This window comes from Sus scrofa, chromosome 15 (assembly GCF_000003025.6).
Source record: "Sus scrofa isolate TJ Tabasco breed Duroc chromosome 15, Sscrofa11.1, whole genome shotgun sequence".
Classification (NCBI taxonomy): domain Eukaryota; kingdom Metazoa; phylum Chordata; class Mammalia; order Artiodactyla; family Suidae; genus Sus; species Sus scrofa.
Window position 1 is genome coordinate 113,106,949 of NC_010457.5, and position 25,100 is coordinate 113,132,048.

The 25,100-nt window shown below is 38.3% G+C and overlaps 1 protein-coding gene across 4 annotated transcripts in view; it reads right to left on the minus strand.

Moving 5' to 3' along the window:
* Positions 4,479 to 25,100, minus strand: part of LANCL1 (LanC like 1) — a 37,755-nt gene continuing 17,133 nt past the window's right edge. For all 4 annotated transcript variants that reach the window (XM_021076409.1, XM_021076410.1, XM_021076411.1 and 1 more), the window contains 7 exons: positions 21,465 to 21,672; positions 13,160 to 13,295; positions 12,459 to 12,605; positions 11,592 to 11,774; positions 8,940 to 9,116; positions 8,419 to 8,491; positions 4,479 to 7,548 (listed from right to left, as the gene is read on the minus strand). In XM_021076409.1, the coding sequence (XP_020932068.1) occupies positions 7,472 to 7,548; positions 8,419 to 8,491; positions 8,940 to 9,116; positions 11,592 to 11,774; positions 12,459 to 12,605; positions 13,160 to 13,295; positions 21,465 to 21,672 (1,001 nt within the window). In that variant the 3' untranslated portion in view covers positions 4,479 to 7,471. The remainder of the gene's footprint in view (positions 7,549 to 8,418; positions 8,492 to 8,939; positions 9,117 to 11,591; positions 11,775 to 12,458; positions 12,606 to 13,159; positions 13,296 to 21,464; positions 21,673 to 25,100) is intronic.

Here is a 25,100-nt window from a genome sequence, read left to right on the forward strand (position 1 = left end):
AAGCCGGAGATCAAACCATCATGGTTCCTAGTTGGATTTGTTTCCGCTGGTCCATGACAGGAACTCCGAAAATGCTACATTTTAATTTAAATTAACACAGGAGTTCCTGTTGTGGCTCAACAAGTTAAGAACTCGACTAGTATCAGTGAGGATGTGGGTTTGATCCCTGGCCTTGCTCAGTGGGTTAAGGATCTGGTGTTGCCTTGCACTATGGTGTATGTAGTTCACAGACGAGGCTTGGATCTGGCATTGCTGTGCCTGGTAGCTGTAGCTCCAATTCGACCCTTAGCCTGGGAACTTCCATATGCTGCCTGTGTGGCCCTAAAAATGAATGAATGAATGGATGAATGAATAAGTAAAATGTCTACAGCATAATGTTAACCTTATTATTTTAAAATTTAATGGTCCTCAAAGTTCCCTGTGATCAGCATCACCTGCAGCTATAATTAAAACAGATTGCTCTGTATATCAGGATATCTGACTTTGTATGTCTTGATGGGGGCCTAGAATTTGCATTTCTAACAAGTTCCACGTAATGCTAATTAATGTTGCTGGGCCAGAGACTGCACTTTGAGAACCAGTAGTCTGAGGATGTTATTTCATGTTTTTTTGGCTTGAGCATCTAGGGTGGGTAGTAACATCATTGACTAAATTAGTAAAGTCAGCAGAAGGAATAACTTGAAGAATGACAGGTATAAAGATGGCCTTTCCAAGGAAACAGGAGAAAAGACCATCAAAGCCAGACTTACAGAGGGTCTTTTAATGTATTCTAATAATCTGTGAATGAACCTCGATTTTTGGGCGGGTGAGAACTGGTGAAAGATAGAATACCCTATGCTGTCTATTCCCTGTAATAAGTGGTAGGAAATGCATTGGTTGTTTGAGTCATCTAATCTTGGATCAATTCCTAGTACAGAACACGCAGGGAATATGCTTATGTGAACAAGAGTGCATGCTCATACTCACTAGTACCAGTCTTTCAGTTTAAGAGTTGAGAACTAATGGGTTTTTCCTATTTCTGATGATATTTCCAAGCTTCCTTCTTTAGCCGTGGTCTTATGCACTGAAGTGTCCCTGGACTATAGACCCACATTGCTTTATGAAATTCTCATTTTGGAAACATGGCAAATAGGGTAAATGACACCTCTGGTGTACACTTACTACTCAGAACACATGCTAAGAAAAAAAAATGGAGTAAAGAATGTGACTGATCTGCTTTTGTGTTTATGCAGTTTTAAAAATTGGCTAGCTAATCATGTCTTCTTGTAAATTCTAAACAAGTATAGAAGGGTCTAATTTTCCTTCTACAAGCCTTGATTCCAGATGACTCAGATTAATTATTTAGTATAGATTATCTTCCATATGATTCTCATATTACCAGAAACTTATGACTCTTTGAAGGATTTCAAATCCTTGGCAATTTTTCCATTAAAATTATAAACACATATTTGTTCCAAGTCCAGTTCTTTCACTTGCTACAGTCACCATCACAGAGAATTAATCCCTTCACAACCATACCCTTTGCCTTGACATTACTTGGAATTTTGTCACATCAGAAATCAGACTCCAATCACTTCAGCTCTTTCATGCTCTTGCTACTAGTGTGTGTGTGTCCTTTGATCACAAACATCGATCAATTCTTTCAACTCATCAGCCAACCCCTGACCTTCCTTCCTTCTTCTCTACTGAGTTGGGATTCCATGACGCATTACCTAGTCCAGTGGTACTTAAAGGCCCCATCAGACTGGCATTTTAGAATTGTTTGAACGGGGTTCCCCATGACTTGTATGCACATATGTTGAAGAATGCTGACCTCAATATTTCTTTGTGCATGACTGTGTTCACACATGATATTCCCCCTTTCACTACTCATCAGTCCTCACGAGGTTCTGTATCTCATTGAAATCTCTTGTTTATATTTATCTCCTGATTTAAAGTCTTTAGTGAGCAGGTATCACCTTATCTCCTAATCTTAGCTAGACACTGTACCTATCATATTCTAGCAGCACAATGAACATTGTTTGAAGTTCCTTAAGTTAATTGCTGCATAGGTCATGAACCAGTTACCAGGGTGCTGGTTCATATTGATGAGTTGTCTTTTCAAAAATATTTGCATTTTAACAAGATTCCTAAAGGAAATGAACTTAACCTAAATCATTAATAAAGCTAACTTTAGCTTTAGTAATAAAACTAATAAAAGCTAATAAAGGGAGTTTTTGAGAAGTTGTTAAATTTTGGGGGCACGTGATTTTTTTATCCTCATATTTCTCTCCACCTTCCTCATCACCAAGGTGGTCCAAATGAAAGAATGCTTGAGTGCTTGTGCACTGAGTGACTTTAAAGTGTCTTGTCATTGCAGGAGTACTGAACTCCAGTATCTCCGAACACATACAGAAACCATGGGTCACAGAAGAGACTTGGACGTACTTGAAATTTGGGGAACAAAGCAAAGCTAGCTTGGTGGGCGGGGGTTAAGAGGAATTTTAGAAAACATTTCCTTGTAACTCCTTTCCTCTTCACCTGTCTTCTTCACCAGACTCTGAGTTGCCAAAGTAGGGATGTATATCTTATGCACACAGAATCCCTGTCAGGCATCTTGCATACAATACATGTGTTTAATGCATTTGGGGGATAAAATAGTTTTAAAGCATTACTCATGGCATGAGTAAATGAAATGGCAGTTTACAGCGTGTAAACAGAAAGTGCCAGCAGTTCAGATTATACCAGCAAGGGAGTAATGCTAATTCTTGAATGCTGAATCCTGGGAGAACAATCATTTTCACTGTGAGCCACATCAGTATTTTTCAGGTTACAAACACCTTTCTTAATATCCCAGCTCCATCATGGAAGAGAAATTAGGCAACTGTGGCACTACTTTATAAACTGATTTATCAAGAGTCCTGCCTTTCCCTGTGTAATGACTATATGCCTCCTCTAATGCTTATTTGTAGAGTGATAGAATATTAACTGAAGATTTAATGTCACCGTGTTTGTAATTTGCATGTGGATGGAAAGTTAACATATTGTAGAAATGTGAAGTTAAAGTGGTTGACTATGAACAGCAGTCCTGCTGAGATACATTCATCTATCCTCATTATTTCTCCTCTTCGCTTATTATGTCTGCTGCTTACTCCCATTACTCACAAAATTATCAAATAAGTCCCAGAGGATGCACTAGCTCATGGCTTTTGGAAAACAGTGTTTAGAAAGCTTATATAGTGGGATCAGTGAAGCCAGCATGTTCTCCGTTGTAAAAAAGCCAGTGTTCTCTTGCCTTGTTAATTGACCCTCAACTTCAGAAGGAAGAGGGCGAATTTGGATGGGAAGCAGAATGAGAAAGCAAATTATCAAGGGACTGACCTGTAGGTCTTTCGCAGTTTAAATGATGCTTCAGAGCAGAGAATACACGAGATTCTAATGACACAGATCCACAGTGGGAACTATCTTGGGGAAAAAGAAATGACACAACAATTATTGTTCTATTCAGACTCTATGAGGAGGAAGGCAAAGTTCTTTTCTAATGCAAAGTTTAGGAAAAAAATAAATTATGGGTAAGTCACAGGAAATGAATTACTGCTTCAAGTTTTCTTTGCTCATGAGGTTACAACTGTGAGGCAATTTCAAGTGTTTGTTATTATTTTTCTTCCCGCAGGAAGATGAGCCAGGGAATGGTAGAGAACAGAGCTAGCTGAGCTTATCAGTTGAAATGTAAACTTGTAGAGAGTTAAGGGAAATGCTCCAAGCATCACTTTGGAATCTTTGGGTGGCTTCTGCAAAGCACTGCCCTCTTCATACCTCCTTGCCCACATCTAAAGATGTGATGCCCGTCTATACCTTTATTAAATCTAAAGAGCAAAATAAAAATAACTGCATTTATTCTTAATGTTATGAGTCATTCAAACAATAGACAAAGGGAATGAAGGGCAGTTTAACCATATGTACCAGGGGACAAAATATAATTTGAAGATAAAAACAAGAATGTTATAATCTGGCAAATTTTGGTGTGCTAAGTGATAGTAAGTAGCTGTGTCATGAAAAGGAGTAGTACAGTCATGCTAGGTGTTTCAGCAGAACTTCTTTCCAACTTCTGCACATATACTTTCTAATTATGCCTCATTTACTTTCACACTCTATTCAAAATTCCTCTCAGAACTGGTCAGCATGGAAATCAATTTCTAGAATTAGACTTTTAGTTACTAACCACAGGGTGGATTCTTATATATATGAGATCGTTAATACACTGCTCTGCTTGAAGCCTAGTAGATTCCTCCTAATTCTATAATGATAAGATTTAAAAATATTTTCCTCTAAGAAATCTTTACTTTCACAAAGTACTTCAAATCTTGTTTGACCCAATAATGAAGAAAAAGTCAGGAACAAACCCTAGGGAATGAGTGTATAGAGAAAAAGCCATCATTCACCATCGAAGGAAAATATTTCTTTACTTTAAACCAGAGTAAACAAGAAGCATGTGACAATTATAGTCCTAATAAAATTTTATTGAGAACCAGTAAGTCAAATCCTTTACAGAACAGAGAAATAATACAATCTCAGCCCTTTCCAATAAACGGCAATAGAACATTGGTATGGGATCCCTGAATATCTCAAACACTGTGTTTTGTAGGAGAGAAACAGTTCTTCTACAGCTTAATAATATAGAAATAGGGTGCACTGATCTATTTAGGGGAAGCATAACTGGAATCGGAATTCAGTATGAATAATAAAGGACTACAGTGAGCTCATGTAGGCGAAGGAGTAGATGAATAAATGTTCATTTTTCACATTTTGTATTTCAAACTCAGCTAAGAGAAAGCAAGGCGTTGTAAGATCAGACACAAATTAACCTGAGGACACAGGAGCATGGTGTATATCTCTCAATTCAGTTGCACAGGAAAGTGGTAACGAGAGAAAATGGCCGCTTTTACCTATAACTCTACCCACCGTGAAGGCTTTTGATGTTAAATAAATGGAACTGACATCAAAGATGAAAAGGGAGTCAAACGACTCTAAGGATTAAAGACTGACTTCTTGATAGGACCAAAGCCCAATAGGATCAATGTAAATAATTGATCATGATGTTCAGAGAAACACATGACAAGATAAATGAATACTGCTTGACAAGGTTTTACTACTTAGCCTTTGCATGTAGATAAGAGACACCATTGAGTTTTCTGGGAAGCATTTCTGGGAAGTTTTTTGTTTTTGTTACCAAAAAGAAAAATATCTGAGGGAAAAATGATGTAAATAGAATTGAAATGATATCTCTTCTTTCCAAACCTAAGAAAGCTAGTATAAAAAGTTCCTTTTCTACCATAGTATAAGGGTATTAGTCTGGGTTTTATAGCCTTTGCCTGAGTTTAAAATCCTATCAAAATTTCTTAGCTTAAAAACATAAATAAAACAAACAATGGCACAAATATAAAATCCTTCCAGTTTAATAACTCTAAAAGGCTAAAGAAAAAATAAAACCTCAATTCATTTGTATCGATAAAGTTGTTAATGGATGACAGCAGCTAGATTGCAATCCAAATATGAACAAGAATTTTATTCAAAATGTTCTCCTCCCTGCATTGATGTTTTTCTGGGGTTAAATTAATCAAGATATTTGGAGAAGCACTGTGATCAATCTTCTCTGGTTTCTCTGGTTAAGAGAAGGTGTTTTATTCTTTTTCCCTTGGCTAGTTACTATAGCAGCTCAAAGTGCAGGTACAGTATAGTAAGACATTTAACTAAACCTAATGGTCTTTATTCTTTCAAGTTGGATAAAGGCAAATGAACTTTAGTGTGAGTGCTGATACCTCTGATCTGAAACGTTCATGGGAAGGGCACAGCTTGCACATACAGCTTTCTAGCAGCACTTTAGAAATTTGAGAGGCACAAGGTTGTCCCGAATAGCAGAAGTCACAGAGGAATAAGCTAATCCTAGGAACTGAGCCCTGGGTTGTACTTTAGGTACAACTGTCATTATCCTTTAAAAGGTCAGACGGTTTCTAAAATGTTAGCTGTTTTGCTGCTAAATGGAAATTAATAGGAGAAACAGGAACTAATATGTACGCAGTGGGGATTTGGTTCAAAGTTGCAATGAAAATAGCATATTTTTGTGACCAAGAGAGCTGTGAAGTAGGCACATTAAAATTCTTAGACTCTTGTTTTTTTAAAGCTGCAAAATGTTCCCAAATCAGTCAAAATATATTGAAAAGATGAAACAAGCCTGGGAAAGTCAGTAATGGAAACAGAAGAAATGGTAACTGATGAGTCAAAACATTTGTACAGATTTTGAAGCACCAGGGATTTGATTCTACATCTACCATATAAATACCTGATCCTGAAGGCTAAGAAACTGGTGAATGTTAAAGCCTAGGATATGCAGAAAGATGGGATCCATTTGTTCTAAGTATGATCAATGGATAATACCTCCTCAATAAATAGCATTTCTGTCAAAAGCTTAGTGATTTTGTTCAGGATATTGATGATATAGCACCCTTCACCTCTAATAACAGAAGTAGAATGCTCTACTATTTAAAGACTAAGTCTAGATAAATAGGAAGGGAAACATCTTATGGCTTATACCAAACAGCCAACACTTTAATAGCACAGTCACTGCAAGTAAGTAAAGCACAAGTGAAAGTTTAGAAGGTCAGACGGGATGAACTTAAATCCCGGGATATAACATATTCACACAATGTGTTCCTAATCTTATACTAATTCCAAAGAACAAACACATTTACATAAGTAGTTCCACATTAGCTTATTTTAGAGAAAACAATGAACTGTTTTTGTTAGCTTATCATGAACTAACCTTCAAATCAGAAGTTTCACAATAACCATCGAATTTCAAAAGTTTTTGATGAAGATGTTGGGTTACAGAGCATGGGTTCTCTGATAAAAAAAGGAGGTGAATTTCAAAGTATGTTTATCTCTAGTTTAAATAAGTATTGAGAACTTGAAAAATGGTATTTAGGTCCCTAGCTCATCTCAGTTGACAACTCTTGAGACTTTTGACCCGGAAGCAGTTATATTTTTGTCCCCTTTCATAATCAACCACCAAGAGAAAAGCAAAGTCATAAAACTGTCATAAAAAAATACTAACGAGGGAAATATCCAACAATTATCATATACTTATCTATACTCAGTTTCTTTGGAATATTTTCAGAACAGTATCAGATGGTTATATTCATAAGCTTAAAATACAATTGCCTCCAAATTCTGAAATACACACACACACATATACATACGTGCCCTCAAAATACTGTACATTATCACCTATCCTACTTTTTTTAGGAAAAACTGAAGTTAATTAAGACTTCCTTGGGTATTTTAAAATAAAAGTAAATAATAAACAGGAACTGAATTCAAATTCTGAAAAAAAGTCAACTAAATCAAGCACATAGTTTGATTCTACTGTTGCTTTAATCATGGTTTGATATACAGAAATGCTCATGCAGTGAGTTGCAGGGGGCAGACTCTCCTTTTATAGTTCAAATGCAGGGAACTTGGCTTTTGTGGGCACTAGCAGGTCAGCCAGGAAATATATTGTTCCAGCCATTCCTGAAGGAGATGAAAGAGGCAAAAGTTATTACACCAAATGATGCTGTTATAGAATGGCTTTATTTTGTAACATAAAGAACATTATAATATTAATTGAAATGATTTATATGAAGTGGGCATCTGTTTATATATGTTGCAGCTCAACATTAGAGGAGATCACTGGTGAGTGCTGAGTGTCTTTATCCAGGTGGAAGACAGAAAGCACAGTGGAGCCAGACCAGTTCAAGGAGAGCCTTGCCATTTACCACATGTGAGCTCCTTCACTGTGGCCACATTTACCTGGCTGAGCCTCAGAAACCTCGTCTGTGACATGAGAATGATTGTTTTTCTTTCTTTTTCTTTTTAGGGATGCATCTGTGATATACGGAAGTTCCCAGGCTAGGGGTCGAATCAGAGCTGCAGCTGCTGGCCTATATGCCACAGCCATGGCAACGTGGGATCCAAGCTGTGTCTGCAACCTACATCACAGCTCAAGGCAATGCTGGATCTTTAACCCACTGAGTGAGGCCAGGGAGTGAACTTACATCCTCATGGATGCTAGTTGGGTTCATTACCACTAAGCCACAACAGGAACTCCCTATAATGTATGTTTTTGCAGAGATGATTTATGATGACATCTACAAAATGCCCAGCATATGCCTGGCTCCATAATAGGTAGTCACCATGATGACTACTAGTATTGGGTCTGCAGTCATTAAAAAATTAGTGATTTTTAACACTAAGTTATCGCACTAGGAAGTAAAGAAGTAGTTTAAGAAATAACTGTAAAATTAATTTGTTGATAAAACTCAAATTGAGATATCCTAATATTACTAAGCAAGAGAGGCAGATGCAGTATTGTAAGGCAAATAAGTCATGTGTGAAAACTACCTTCAAAGAGGGAGAAAGGAGTGTCCGGTGTTCTGCATCCATGTTCTCCATAATCTAGACACCACTCAGCAAACTGAAAATGAAAGCAAGCTAAATTACTAAAGTGATTTCTTCTAGAGACCCCTAAAAGTGGGTAGAAATTATCCTAAGATTTAGTCTAAAAAGTCAAAAACTATCTTCAAGGCAGGGAAAGGGGTTAATGGGTTAATATAGAGAAATGGATGGTCTAAAAGAGAGTACAAAGCATAGTCCTCCAAGGTTATCAAAGAAGAAAGGAAGGAAAAAAAATACCTACATCTCCCTGCCCCCAACCCCCCATAAATGCTCCTGAGTAGAATTATGTCTTTAAAAGCTAATTCAATTGAATAGCTTTTGTAGGTTTTTCTTAAACTGTGTTTGTTCTATGGATTAATAGCTTTAAAAAAATAAATAAATAAAAAAATAAAAACATCAGATTAACTAGAGACCCTCCTACAACCTCCTGGGCAAAGGTGCACTCTGTTTGGCAGGTTGACTCCTACCTTACAAGCCCTATATAGGTACTTCATGTCCTGCGTGAGGTTGAACAGGGTCAGGAAGGCATAGGCGTTCCCCGCAGTGCCGTGGCACAGCCCGTACCCCTTCTTCAGCAACCCGTACTTCCAGATCACATCGGCACACTGGTAGGCATCATTGAGATACCGTTCTTCTCTGAACACCTGCAGAGTCCAGGGACATACTTTTACTATAAGGGATATAAAAGAAATTTCTATTGGTCTTCCTTCCTGATAGGAGAAGGGGAGACAGGGTAAGGGAGGAGAGAGGGAAGTGGCTTAGCAAGAAAGGGTAAGGAATACAGCAATAGAGAGATGTGTTACATTGGTGGGGACAAATTATAATAATTAACTAGCTTTTTCTTGTTTGTTTTTAAATATGTTAAGTGGGCATGACCTTGTCTGCATGGTCTAAATTTTATGCGTATGCGTGTTTGTGTATGTGGGTGTTATTGGTGAAGTTGCCTTATTTTACTTGCAATTTGTTGTTACCATTAATGACTTTCCAAAGAATAAACAGCTGTCTTCTCTGTAACAATGATGCCCTTCTCTATTAGAAAGTTTCTTTACAAACTGGAGAAGAAACTATTTATAAAATTGATTATAAAAACTGATTTGATTATAAAATACTATACTTTGTCAGAAAAATAGAGATACATCTTTACAATCTATTGTGTGGCCTCTTATATCCCAAGCAAAGATTTGAGAAATATCCTCTCCAAGTAGACATTTTACATATCTCATTACAGTAGAAAAGTAGAATAAGACAGCTTTAAAAGATTCTGCATTATTTTCAACTTTCTGAAGGCAAAATTTGATGTACTAAAAGTTTATTTAGACTATGAGGTGCCAAAGCCTACTTAGAGTCTGTAGATTTGTAATTTGTAGATTTGGCACCAATAAATATAGATATCTTGGTTTACTTACTTTTTTTTCTCAAGCGAAAAACCTTTCTTCTTTGATTATGGCTCTGTCAGAGTATGCTTTTTAGAAGTAATATTTTCATTTTAAAAATTATGGTAAAATAGACATAATATAAAAGTTACCATTTTAATAATTTAAGGTGTACAATTCTGTGGCACTAATTACATTCCTAATTGTTGTATAACCATCACCATTGTCTATATCCAAACTTTTTAACATCCCGAACAAGGAAACTCCATACCCACTAAGCCATTAATTCTCACCCTCCCAGCCCCTGGTAACTTTTGTTCTATTCCATCAATTTGCCTATTCTAGATACCTCATATTAACCCCATCACATCCTGTGGAATAATGCAGTATTTGTCTTTTTGTATCTGGCTTATTTCACTTGGCACAATGTTTTCAAGGTTCATGAATGTTGTATATCAATCATAAGCTAATACTTTTTTATGGCTGAATAATATTCCATTGTAGGTATACACCCTATTTTGTCTATTCATTTATCTGTTGGTGGACACTTGGATTGTTTCCACCTTTGGCTACTGTGAATAATGCTTCTATGGAACATTGGTATTTACTTCTTTTGGATATAGGAGTAGAATTGCTGGATCATATGTTAATTCTGTCTTTAATTTTTTGAGGAACCACCAAACTACTTTCTACAGCAGCTGTACTGTTTTACATTCCCACCAGCAATGCGTGAGGAGAATTCTTTTTATTTTTTGTCTTTTTTGTCTTTATAGAGCCGCACTCCCGGCATATGGAGGTTCCCAGGCTAGGAGTCTAATTGGAGCTGTAGCCACCGGCCTACACCACAGCCACAGCATTGTCAGATCCGAGCCGTGTCTGCAACCTACATCACAGCTTATGGCAATGCTGGATCCTCAACCCACTGAGTGAGGCCAGGGATTGAACCCGCAACCTCATGGTTCCTAGTCAGATTCGTTTCCGCTGTGCCACGAAGGGAACTCCCTTTTTATTTTTTTAATTAATTATTTTTTTTAAGGGCCATACCAGTAGCATATGGAAGTTCCCAGGCTAGGGGTTGAATTGGAGCTATAGCTTCTGGCCTACACCACAGACACAGCAATGTGGGATCTGAGCCCTGTCTGTGACCTATACCACAGTTCACGGCAACACCAGATCCCTGGCCCACTAAGTGAGGCCAGGGCTTGAACCCACATCCTCACGGATGCTAGTCAGATTTGTTTCCACTGTGCTACAATGCGAACTCCTGGAACTTCAATTTTTAATTGAGCTCCTGGGATACTTATCTTGACTCTGCCACTCATGTTATCATCTTGGCTATTCTACCTGTCAGTGAAGCAGTCTCCTGTTCTATGACATAATGTGTGCTATGGTACAGATGGATACTGTGAAAATGAATTATAATCTATATAGCAAGGTGATTTTAGGCCCAACAAGTGATTTTTCTATATATCCTTCAAGAATTATACAAAAAATTAATTTTATTGATTTTTTTTTTCTTTTTGGCTATACCATTAATGACTTTCCAAAGAATAAATGGCTGTCATATGGAAGATTCTGGGCCAGGGATTGAATTTGAGCTGCAGCTGTGACCTATGCCACAGCTATGGCAACACCGGATCCTTAACCTACTGTGCCACAGCAGGAACTCAATAAAACTAATTTTAACTTACAGAATTTTGTATTATGTTTCTCCATGTATTTCTAAAGTGAGAAAATTCACAGTACCTTATAGGCCTGAATGAGCATGTAGATTACCCCAGGGGAACCGTGACACCAATGGACTAGCAGATCTCGAGTGTCGTCCACACAAGGAGGGTAATTGCCTGAAGGGAATTTCAGCTGGCAGACATAATCTACACTAGGCTTGACCAAACTCTGTAACTTCGCATGGCTCACTTGAAGGCTGGGCTAAAAACAAGAAAGGGAATTACCAGTTCTGCTGAAACAAACAGACCTTCCTAAGCCTCCGAGAGGAGTTTTAAATGAGAAAGAAAACAAGACCAAAAGGAACTGCTGCAATAAACTCTATTTGCCCTTGGTCTATTTGACTTTGGCTGATGTCCCCCAATAGTATTAGATCTGAAGCACTGCTGAGTATGGCACATTCAGTTATTTTTCAGGTAAGCTACACAAAATCCATTGAAAAGGCTCCTTAGTTTTACTCTCTGCATGAGCTTTAGACAGCATTTCCTCCTTTGTTTTCTATTGATTTTGTTCTTACTCATGGAATTTGTTGTGCACTATAATGTGAAATAATATTAATTCAAGGCATCTGCTGAAAGAGAAGAGAGCAGAAGGCACTTCATATAGAAGGATAGGTCAAAATATTTTAGTCTGCACAAGTGGCATGAGGTGGGAGAGTGTGTTCACCTACAAATCAAACATCATATCAAAATGCAGTGCCTTTTACAGTTACACATTTTTATATGCACCTTGGCAAGTATTACCCTTGCTTATCTAGACCAGGTAGTTACCAGGACAGTGATGCCGTGGTTGAAACAGGATCATAAAACAGCGTGGGAACACTGGTCTTCCCACCCTAGTTAGTATAGTTAGGAAGCACACTCTAGACTCACCATCATCATCTCTTACCTGCATCAGGTAGTAATAAATTCCTGCCAGGCCATGAGCAGCCCCCACATAATATTCTTGGTACCATTCATACATCAGTGGAGTTTTTTCTGTGAAGTTTCTTTTTCTAGCTAGGTTTTCTCCAGAGGTTAAGACTGTTTCACAAATCTACAAGGAGAAAGCCAACCAAAATAGAATTAGCGTGGAGGTGAGGAACTTTTTGCTAAGGGGTACAGGGGAACATGGCAAATTAGACACCTCATATGGCCACGGATGGGCACAGTTTAATTCAGTACTCAGAGAAGCACAGGTGACTATTCTGCCTAAAAGAGGGAGAGTCTGGAAGATTCTGAACTCTTTTTACTATAGCTAGACCATAGAATTCACCTGTCAAAAGAAAGCAAAACCCCTTCAGGCACAAAAGGCATATCTGCAGCTAGGAGGTGATATCTGACCCTTATCTTCCTCTGAATGGCTCTAAACTCTCAAACAGCTAGATTGGAGCAGCTAGACTTCTTACTCTGAGTCACTCTCTATACTCTTTCCAATAGCATTCCATGTGAAGCTGTTGGTTCTCTGATCATGCCTAACCTTCAGAGGTTAAGATACAACTTACCCTCCAGCTCCCTGGGATGTGCTAACTAGGGAAACAAAACCAAAGAGTCTAGGCAGATAGTAAGCAGGATCCTAAAAAGACTCCCCAAAGCATAAACACATGCTACCTGCTGAATATGGCTTCGAGGAATCTTTTCTACTCCAAAGTTCTTATTCACAAAGAGAAGAGCATAGATGTAGCCCATTCGTCCATACAGCATTTCATTTGGAGCATGCGGGTCAATCTTATTTAGGTGAATTAGCCTGGGAATGAAAATAACATGCCTAAGACATTGTGAAAGGGATTGGGTAGAGGTATGTACTTAAAAATGGTATGTTTAAAACACACACATAAATACATATCTACACACACACACACATATAATTATATACATACAAATATATGTAATTATATTATTTTAAATGTATAATAAAATACATAAAACAAATATTTTAATATATTTACATATCATAACATATTATTATACACTAAATATTAAGTGGGCTGGGCCAGATCACAAAGGGTAATCAGCATTCAGATTAACCCTCAACTAAATTTGTTCTTTTCAGTTCACAATGGAACTGACAAACAAGAAATTCAAAGAATGAAGGAATACATGAGTATGGCTGGGACCACCTGTAGCCTCTCTAGTCCCTCATGGTGACATGCCCTAAGACCAGCAGTTGGGGTCAGAGAAACTAAGAACTGCTGGCTATTATAACATTCAGTCCAAGGAAAGGACTAAGTTAACAATGAAAGGGCTGTCTATTTCCATAAAATGAAATGCCTGCTGCACCCCAGTTATATCCTTGTTTGGTTTATTTCTTAAAATGTGTCACATGGCCTAGTTGATGTGTTTGTATAGCAGCCCAATCTGTCATAGCTGATAACATACAAATGGCACAAGGGATTAGTCATTCTCCCTGTCTCCCAACTTCTGGTTCTTTTGAGAAATAACCATGGTTGCCAATTTCTTGTACAGTCCTAGAATTATTTTATGCACATAAAAGCATAAACATAGTCATTTATAAACATATCTCCTCAAATATTCTGTGGCTTTTCAATATAAAATACATCTTGACAACTATTCCCTATCAGCACACACAGAATAATCTCATTCTTTATGATAGTTGCATAGTATTCCATTGAATGAATGTATTATACTGTATTAGTTTCCTATTGATAGACTCAGTTCAGCTTATAAGAAAAAGTTATTTTTGGTTATGGTTCCAGGTGCTATGGAGTAAGCACACTCCATCCTGCCTCTCCCAGTATATGTAAGTCCCAAAACTGGGGAGAATATATGAAGCAGCTATTTGAGACCCCTGAAAAGTAAACAGTAGCAGGCAGAATGGGGATGACCAGAATTTGAAGTACTGCCAAATCAGTGGTGAACTTACCACGTTTTCCCCTCTGGTATTTCCCTGGCCTGAACTCAGGGCAGCCTGAAACCTGGAAGTGGGCATCACAGGGCTGACAGAGAGAGCACCAGAAGAAGCCCTTTAGGTCTATCTCAAGGAAGAACAGGAAAGGGAACCCTTATTAGAAAGAGTGGGTAAAATACTTCATTTTTCCTTATTTTCATTTTTCTTTTCTTTGTTCCTTCACTCCCCAGGCCACAAGCAATCTCAGGGTGGCAGCAGAAGTGAAGGCAACAGAAGCCCACAGGAATCAAAACTCTGAGGGCGGGGATTTGTCCTCGCAGAAAAGAGGGGCTGTAGTCCTAGGAGTAGGAGGAAGATGTTGCTTCACCTCTCTGTCTAGCTTCCCCGTCACTTGACCCCCAGTGTGCAGACACATTTGTGGGAAGTATGTGGCTGAGTAGGGTAACCAGAGCCTCAGATTTCATTGCAGAGAACCAAAATGGGAAGCCCCAGGGAACCAGGATGTAGGTAGAGTTCACAGAGGAGTGAGAGCTCACGGAAGCAAGTCTACTTGTAGTCTGAACTCTGAGAATGAACCCGTTTTTCTTTCTGGTTTTTTGGTGGAGGCCAGCAAATATGAGAGGTCGGGAAAATGTCCTTGCTATTTTAGGTTTTTTATTGCATGAAATTTTGAAAGCACATCTCAAGTATCCCTAAATTATCCTATATATCTGATGTGAGACCATCTAAAGTATTAAAACAATTCTGGGTAAAATTTGACAAAATGATATTAGCATACTAAAAAAGTATGAGAGGGAAGAGAGTTAGGGAATTTCTGAAATAGAGTAATAATGAGAGGACGTCAGCTCTATCAAAAAATGACCTTGTCATTGGGTAGTTTATTAGATTAAACATGTGATATAATCTCTATACTTTAAATTTCTCATCCATAAAAGGAATCATTCCTTCCAATTAAAAAAATTTATTTTTAAAGCAGTTAAGTATAAACAATATCTGTATAACTATCTAATTTTAGTCTATCTGCTAAAAATACATAAAAAAAACCCATACCCCTGGAGTGACTGGTTATATTTGAAGTATTCTAATAAGAAATCAACATTCAGAGATACCTGGCACTTCAAATACCTTTATCAAAATTTATACCAGAGGATGTGATAGTACATATAGTGAGGGATGGTTAGAAAATGGCTTTTATTGGTAGAATGAGTGGTGAAGGAGGGTGGGAGGTTTGCGAGATGGTACCAGCTCCACCAGTCTGATGAGTGAGATCCAAGAAGGGCCTAATGGAGATGTGGCTTTCTTTGAGCAACAAGAACTGGTCAGGGGACTAATTGTGTGTGTGTGTATGTGTGTGTGTGTCTTCTTCCTAACAAATGTTTGTACATTTGCTAGAGTTTGGTAAATAACTGCTTGTGCCTTTATTTACTCAGTGGTAAGGTTATAGTTGAGATGGTATACAGCCCCTACAGCTAATCTCTGGAGGCCACCAATATCTACAAACAGGTAAACAAAAACTGAATAATTGCTACCACCAGGCGTTGATCAACAGGCAGGGAATCCTAGCTCTGAAGGGAAGGTACTTGTGAAAGAGAAAACAGTCCTCTTCTCACAACCCCTTCTGCCACTTCCACAAGCCCCTGTGATGAGAGGGGAGCACTTACAGTTCAAAATGAAGACATGTTTTAACAACCAGAATGAGATGATTTTAGTGAGTAAAAAGGGCTGACAGTTATGAAACAGTGACTGAGAAAAAGTTATGAAAGCATTCTTAAGGGAACCTACTCCCCAGCAGCAAAGAGGGGTTTGAAAAAGCTTACCTGGCTGCAATTACTGATAAGAAACTTTTTCCACATTATACCTCAACAAATGAAGGCATCTCAATCAAACTGATTAAATAAGCAAATGCTGCCTCGTGCAGTTTTTCCTACTACTGACAGTGGAGCAGGGGTTATGTTAGGAATAGGGACATAGTGGTCAGAGGCTGCTCTCAATTTTCTTGTGATACCTCACTTGACTTTTCCCTCCCAATGCCAAAGGGATTATCTGGGAGACCACCATCCACTTTTTTCTACTTCAGTATCACACACACACACACACACACACACACACACCCCTGATATTTTTAAAGAACTTAAAAAATGTTTATTAAGAAAAGTTCTATCCTTCTTTCATGTGAGAACTATTCGCTGCTCAGGAATGTTGAGACTTTAAGAAAATAAAATTTGTTTACTAGTTACAAACTCAAGGTTGTAGTAAACAGAATGAACATCTCAAGAGTTTTGATAAGAATTTATCATCAAGTTTTAATATAAATATCAAATTATATAGAATTTAGATATAGAAAACACTTTTGATTTACTTTTATAAAGGGTATTGAAAGAACTGTCCAAAAGGGGAAATGACTATCAATTTTTTAAACAAACATTTCCCTTTGGAAGTTACAAAAAACAATTATTAACTCCAGTGACGTTCACCTTGAACAAAATGTGTTTGAATCACTGAATAAGAAAACACTATTCCTTTATTTGCCATCATTATGGCCTGCATTACCACTAGGTGGCGATATATAATTAACATCCCAATTACTTTGCAGCCCAACACGGCATCTGGGCAGTTCAAAGTAGATAGCAAGTACCTTTCAAGTATTTGAAAATAAAGAACTGTTCAGTGCATCTCAGTAAAATAATACTTAATAAGGAAGTATTCCTTTTTTTTTCTGGATTTGCATTCAATTCATTAAAACTCACAAGTTGGATCTGATGATTACTAAAGACGACTTTTAACTCCATGTTTTACATGCTATACTCTTAAGATAAAATGAAGAAATCACAACATTATCAATCATAACAGTTATTTTATGTGTTTTCAGAAACTCTCAATCCCAGAAGCACATCACTGCAGCTCCATTTGTTTTGCTATGTTGATATTAATAGCAACCGATCTTTAGACGAGACAAGTCACTGAAATGTCACTGAAGGAAGAACAAAGACATATGAAGACAGGATAATTCTGTTCCACTCCTAGCACTATTTCCCCAGGGTGTTACTAGGGAGAGTTTTTGTCTTTTATCTTCAAAAGGTTTTTAACTTTCAAATAAAGAAGTCCTTTTCTTCCTCTCACACTACAAAAAGGAGACAGGATACATTTTCTGACCAGAAAGACAAAGTTCTTCATCATTTTAAGCACTGGCTCCAAAGCATGATATGTGTGAGGTTAGTCACTTAATTGAGCACAAAACAGGCAACGTTCTTTATTCATGCAGTGGTACCAACTATCTCTGTTTAGAAGGAAGGGAGAAAACAGACATAATATAAATCAAGCAGTAGGAAGAACTAGTGCTATTTATTATCTCCCCCACCTCCTGCCTCAGCCAACTGTAGAACAATCTGAACATGCACACGTAACCCCGCCCCCCCCAGCACACATGTAGACACACACTCCTTTTGGGGAGTCATGGACCCCTCCAAGAAAAGTGTAAATGTTCTCTCCCTGTTGAATACAATTTGGGGATTTTCTATATAACTCTGGACGCCCTAAGATTCTCAAAATTCCAAAGTTAAAAAAAAAACTACCTAAAGATTAGATTTTCAATGATCCCAAAAGCCCTTTTGGTCTCTAAAACTGAAAATTATGATTCTGAAAGACCATTACATTAAGAAAATGCCAGAACAGTAAACTGAAATATGTTGGCAGTGGAGCACAACAGAGATGCCACACAGAGAAAATGAGTGTCTGATATCTCAAAAGGGCTGTGTGATAGGAGGAAGATTAGGTAAAAAGTAAAACAAATAAGTAGGTTTGTTAAATAACTGATAATATCAAATAATCTTAGATTTCCCAAAGTTGAAATGAAAAGACTTAAGAGATTTTTCCTTTAAAAGGGAGGAGATGTGAAAATAATTTACAAGTAATAATTTTCTTCTTTCTGGTCTGATATACACTTCAGAAATCTAAAAAATAAAATCTGTGGCCACAAATAGGCTACTTTCCTAGCGTATACCCCATTCTATATTTTTTTTTTTTGTCTTTTGTCTTTTTGTTGTTGTTGTTGTTGCTATTTCTTGGGCCGCTCCTGCGGCATATGGAGGTTCCCAGGCTAGGGGTCCAATCAGAGCTGTAGCCACCGGCCTACGCCAGAGCCACAGCAACTCGGGATCCGAGCCGCGTCTGCAACCCACACCACAGCTCACGGCAACGCCGGACCGTTAACCCACTGAGCAAGGGCAGGGACCGAACCCGCAACCTCATGGTTCCTAGTCGGATTCGTTAACCACTGCGCCACGACGGGAACTCCCCCACATTCTATATTTTAAACCTTAACAAGTTTATTTATAAATAAGATATTGTTGAAATAAACAAAAAGATAGAAATAACAAAACAGGTATCAAAAAAAGAAATTTTAGTTTACTCTCTTAACAGTGTTTTATAATAAGCCAATATTAATACATGATGCTATTCTCCAAAGAGTGTTTCTTAGAATAAGATGTCATGAGGAAAAAGGGTTGCCTATGTGACAAGTGTGGCAAATTCTGCTCCCTAGGGTCACTTGAGTTTCCCCCATGTATAAAAGCTACTAAAGCCTGAGCAGCCAGTAAAGGTGCATATTTAACTTTGTGTCATTAGTGCTTCCCCACTGTGTCTTAATACACAAATCTTGTTTTCATTTAATAGCTATTAACATTCGTCACATATCAAACTGTTATTATTTGACTGTACATATTTTACAAGTGGCAGGCATTATATATAGAATACTGGGAGCACTACAATTTATTTTTATGAAATTTAAAAGAGTGATTCATAGAGTTCCCGTCGTGGTTCAGTGGTTAACGAACCCGACTAGTAACCATGAGGTTGTGGGTTCAATTCCTGGCCTTGCTCAGTGGGTTAAGGATCCGGCGTTGCCATGAACTGTGGTGAAGGTCACAGACGTGGCTCAGCAACCACGTTGCTGTGGCTGTGGCTGTGGGGTAGGCTGGCAGCTACCGCTCCAATTCGATCCCTAGCCTGGGAGCCTCCATATATTGCAGGTGCGGCCCTAAAAAAAGACAAAAGACAAAAGAAAAAAAAAAGAATGATTCATTACCTGAGATTTTCTTATGAACCTCTAAAATGGGGGGAATCCTCAACAAAATCAGAAGTGATAATACTATTCTAACAGTAATTTATAAGGATGAACAGTGGGAATCAAAAACCATAGTCAACTCAGAGATTATCACTAATTAAAATGTTGCAACCTACTGAAAAAATTGGCAATGGGAGTTACCTGGTGGCTCAGGTTAAGGATTCAGCATTGTCACTGCTGTGGTACACGTTGATCCCTGGCCTAGGAACTTCCACATGCCATGGGGTGGCCAGAAAAAAAGAAAGAAAAAAAAAAACCCCAAAACTGGGCTAAACTTTCACAGACACCTCACCAAAGAAGATACACAAATGGCATAAGTACGTGAAAATATTCCATACAATATATGTCATCAGAGAAATGCAAATTAAGACAACAATGAAATGTCAGTACATACTTTTTAAAATGGCCAAAATCTGGAACCCTGACAACACCAAATGCTGACAAAGATGTGGAGCAACAGGCACTTTGATGCATTGCTGGTGAGAATGCAAAATGGTACAACCACTTTGGAAGACAATTTCTAAGTTTCTTCCAAAACTAAACATACTCTTACCATATAATCCAGCAATCATGCTCCTTGGTATTTACCCCAAAGAGATGGAAACGTATGTTTACACAAAAACCTGCACACAGATGTTTTTAACAGTTTTGTTTATAATTGCTGAACACTTGAAAGAAACCAAGGTGTACTTCAGTGGGTGAATGAATACATAAACTCTGGTACATTCAGACAATGGGATACTATTCAGAACTAGAAAAAAAAAAGAGCTATGAAGCCATGAAGAGATAATGGAGAAATCTAAATGCATATTATGAAGTAAAAGAAGCCACCTGAAGAGAATCCACACTCTGTGATACCAGCTCTATGACATTCTGGAAAAGGCAAAACCATGGAGATAGTAAAAAGATCAATAGTTGCCAGGGGTTAGAAGGAGGGAAGAGGGATTAATAGGCAGAGCACGGAAGTTTTTTAGGGCAGTGAAACTACTCTGTATGATACTATGATGGATACATGTCATTATACATTTATCCAAATCCATAAAATGTGCAACACCAAGAGTGAACCCTAATGTAGACTATAGAATTGAGATGATTATGATGAGTCAGTGTAGGTTCACTGATTGCAACAAGTGTCCTCTGGGGGAGGATGTTATAATGGGGGAGGCTATGCGTGTGCAGGGCAGGGGAAATCTATGTCTCTTCCTCTCAATTTTGCTGGGATCTGAAAAATGCTCTAAAAAGCCAAGTCTACTAAACAGTGGAAACAGCAACACCACCACCACCAAAAACCTTGGCTGGAACTGCAACTTTCCGCAGGTTAGCATACTCAGAGGGAGCCTAACAGCACTGAATGCAGAGTTGCATGCCAGCCAGATTTCTTAGTAGAATTCTGAAGGAATATTCAATAAACTCTACTAAAGCAATAACTGTTGTTCATTAGTACAACAGTTTCATAATTCTTCATGATTCTCAAGCTTCTAGGGGGTTGCCCTGATTGATACTGAAAATGAAAATCTGGGTTTGCATGTTATTTGTCCATAAGAAAAGCAGTTTTGAATCTGTTTGTGTTCCCTTAGGAGGCTTCTCCCAGCCCACTGTAGGATGGGCACCACATTTCTTTGAATTATTTACCTTGGATAGCACTCTGGATTAGTAATCACATGATTAGGCTTTTGATCTCATTTATGTTACTGAACTGATGTCTGATCTAGAAAGAGTCAATGTCATTATATCTTGGAGTAAAATAGGAAATATAATGGTTGCTCCTTAATTGCAACACAGGAGTAATGTGAAAATTGATCAAATGACAGCAGAAAGATTTATTGCCGAGAGGAAAGTAAATTCACTAAAATCTTCTTTTGCTAACACACACAGAATTTAGGCATAATGTCTAGATAATAATTCTCAAAGAGAAACATGGTTACCGGGTGATACAGTCTTCTGCCTGCTTCTCATTGTTCATCTTGTCATGCACCACAGCAGCCACTGCCAGGGGGCCCGCATCACCACACAGGAAGGTGATGGAACGCTTGGTCAAACAGTTCAGACTTTGCTTTGCATAGCCATGTGCCATCTGCAGGTAGGCAGGGTCCCCAAACACATCATAGAGGTGTAAGTAAAGCACAGCGATACCTGAAAAGCAAAAAAGAAAACCACGTACAGATGAGGAAAGGGTTGTTGACGGTATTATTTGCTGTGCTGCCTATTCAGCAGCATGGATTTTTTTTTTTTTTTTTTTTTTTTTTGTCTTTTTTCTATTTCTTTGGGCCGCTCCCGCGGCATATGGAGGTTCCCAGGCTAGGGGTCTCGAATCGGAGCTGTAGCCGCCAGCCTACGCCAGAGCCACAGCAACACGGGATCCGAGCTGCGTCTGCAACCTACACCACAGCTTACGGCAGCGCTGGATCGTCAACCCACTGAGCAAGGGCAGGGACCGAACCCCCAACCTCATGGTTCCTAATCGGATTCGTTAACCACTGCGCCATGACGGGAACTCCAGGCATGGATTTTTGATTAGCTGTAACAAATATGTGAATTATCTGGAAGTTGAGATGACCTTAATTCTAGACTCAGCTTTATTACCAAGCAGCTCTAAGGACAGTAGGCAAATACTTGCTCTCAGTTCCCTCATCATTACAACTCTAATTAATACAGGGGCTCTAAGAACTCTAAACCCAAGTTCATTATTAATCCTTGTCACACTCTGGTTATTGTGTTGATGTATTCCTTTTGATAGTTAAAATGATAGGTCATTAACCTATGGTTCTAAATAAATCATCACCTATTTAACAAACAATAATTTACTTAATAATAAACAAGAAACATTTGTTCTGAGGAGCTAAATAAATTCAAAGACTAGAGAATGAAAAACTCATTTTTTAAAAATACAGATGATAATTTTTTTTGCAAAAGAAGGTAGGTAACCAAATCCCCTATCCCAGTGTAATTTTAGGCAGGGATTATAAGAAAACTACTAAGTTATTTGGGATCTGAGAAAATAAATTCAATTCCTCCTTTATTTTTTTTTCACTGTCAAGGACCCAGCCACTTTAGGAACTATACTAGAAAAGCTGCCAGTAACTCTCGCTTTGGGCTTTACTTGATTTGCTTCTTACCCTACTCTTGAAGCCTGCTATTTGTAATTGAGGCCTTGTCTGCTCGTCCTCATTCCAAACGCCTGTCACAGTAGATAGAGCCTTTCCTCTGAAGCTGACTGGTCTCAGGGCAGACTCAAAGACGTGGGGTAGGGAGCCTGTCTGCCTGCAGCATTTCCAGAAACTCATTTCTCCCCTTAAAGTACATTTTCCATCTCATTTACCATTTTTAGAATATACAGAGCGCCTCTGTTTAAATCTAAATTAATAGAGCCAATCTCTTCATGGATTTCAATGCAGTAAAAATGCAGTTTGCAAAATTACTTTTCACTGTACTGAGGACAATTTTAAATTTAGATGGTTTTCTCATTTTGCATGGGTAATCTCCAAAGCTTTGTGCTACAGACAATTCAATTTCACATGTATATTAAAGCCAAATTTTCATTTCCTGCCAAAGTTAATAACCTTGTCTGCTCTTTCAGAGTGGCTTGATATTAGTAATTCCACAAACTGCTGATCAGATGTTCCAAAGCTTAAGGTTTGTAGACATAAGCGTATGAAACCATGTATGTGGGTAAGAAAATTTTTTTTTCCCTTTTCACAAATGATCAATGTCAAGAGCTTCTTCTAGAATTAGGTCCTTAAAAGGCTTCATCTCCATCTATACCAGGCATCTGCAGGCAATCTGTTTAAACTGTTACCCTTTCATTTTGCCCTCCTTGTTCCCATTGCTGCCTGAACTTCCCTAATTAAGTTATGTAGGCATTGAGGCCAGATAATGACATGACTGAGATCTGAGAAAATAAAAAGTGATTAAATACAAGCCCAATGATTGTTTTCCTTTTCAGACCTCTGTCTCTTGTTATCAACAATTCCTCTTGGCCTAAATATTTAACAAACAAAACTCATTAAAGTGTGCAGCAATTTTAAGGTTTGATGGATTTCTCATGAAAAACAGGTCTCACACTATTTCATCTATAAGAAATTTTTTTTCTTGTTTTTTAGAACTGTACACGAGAGCATATGGAAGTTCCCAGGCAAGGGGGTTGAATTGGAGCTACAGCTGCCGCCTACACCACAGCCACAGCAATGCAAGATCTGGGCAGCATCTTTGACCTACACCACAGCTCATGGCAATGCCAGATCCTTAACCCACAGATTGAGGCCAGGGATCGAACTTGCAGCCTCATGGATCCTAGTCAGGTTCATTACCGATGAGCCACGAGGGGAACTCCCTATTTTTTTCTTTTTGATCAGCAGAATTAGCTTTCCACCACCTCAGGTTCTGTCCCTCTCTGTCTTTTCACTGGGGGGCCTCTGTGTCTGCATATTTTGACTAAGCAATCTTTTGCAGGTTGCAGTTTACAATGCCTGCCTCCCCCCTTGCTATAAGACACTCAAGGATGAGAAGGGTTTCAAGTGAGGAGTGCTGCTGTCAATTAGAAAACTTTTCCTGGACAAGCTTATTATAAATCAGTCTAGGTCAGGAAATTAAGACAAAATGCATAAGTCAAAGATACTTAATCCCTCATTAATATTTTATATCCAATGTGGCCTAATTTAATAATAGAAAAAAAATGGAGGAATTGCCTGTGACCAAATATCTTGAACTTGAATCTTATGCTCTTCTAATCTGTGACAATATTCATGCATATAACCTCTACATAAATACTGAAGGATGAGTGATAAATGGCAAATTTGGAAATCAAGATGCAACCTCAAGGGCTCTGCAGGGAAAACTCATTAGTCCTTATATCTGTTCATAGCCTTGACCTCAGCTATGTTTTTAAAAAACTCTTTCCAGGAGTTCCCATCATGGTGCAGTGCAAAAAAATCCAACTAGGAACCATGAGGATGCGGGTTTGATCCCTGGCCTTACTTAGTGGGTTAAGGATCTGGTGTTGCTGTGATCTGTGGTGCAGGTCGAAGACACAGCTCGGATCCTGCATTGCTGTGGCTGTGGCATAGGCTGGCAGCTATAGCTTCAATTGGACCCCTAGCCTGGGACTCTCCATATGCCGTGGACCTAAAAAAGCAAAAAACAAACAAACAAAAAACCCCAAAACAAAAAAAAACCCCAAAACCAAAAAAACCAAAACTATTTCCAAATATAATTTTTATCTAAATAAATTTTTTTCTTTATGGAAAAAGTCAAACAGTACTGCAACACTTAATATACATTTGCAGACTTCTGCCCCACTCTTCCTGCCTCCCAGAAGCAACCACTTTCAACAATTTTAGCTATTTCTTCTAGTATCTGTTTCCATATATAATAATATGCTATGTGCTTTTTCTTGATTTTTCTTTATCAGACATTTTTGATTCCCATTCCACTCAGGAAGATAAGCATTTAGCTCCTGTTGTAGGGTTTTCTAAATGGTCCCCCCCAATTTACCTCCCTCTTCTTTCAACAATAATGCTCTGGATTTTAGCTAGGCACATGGCTTACCAGCTCCTTTGCATCTG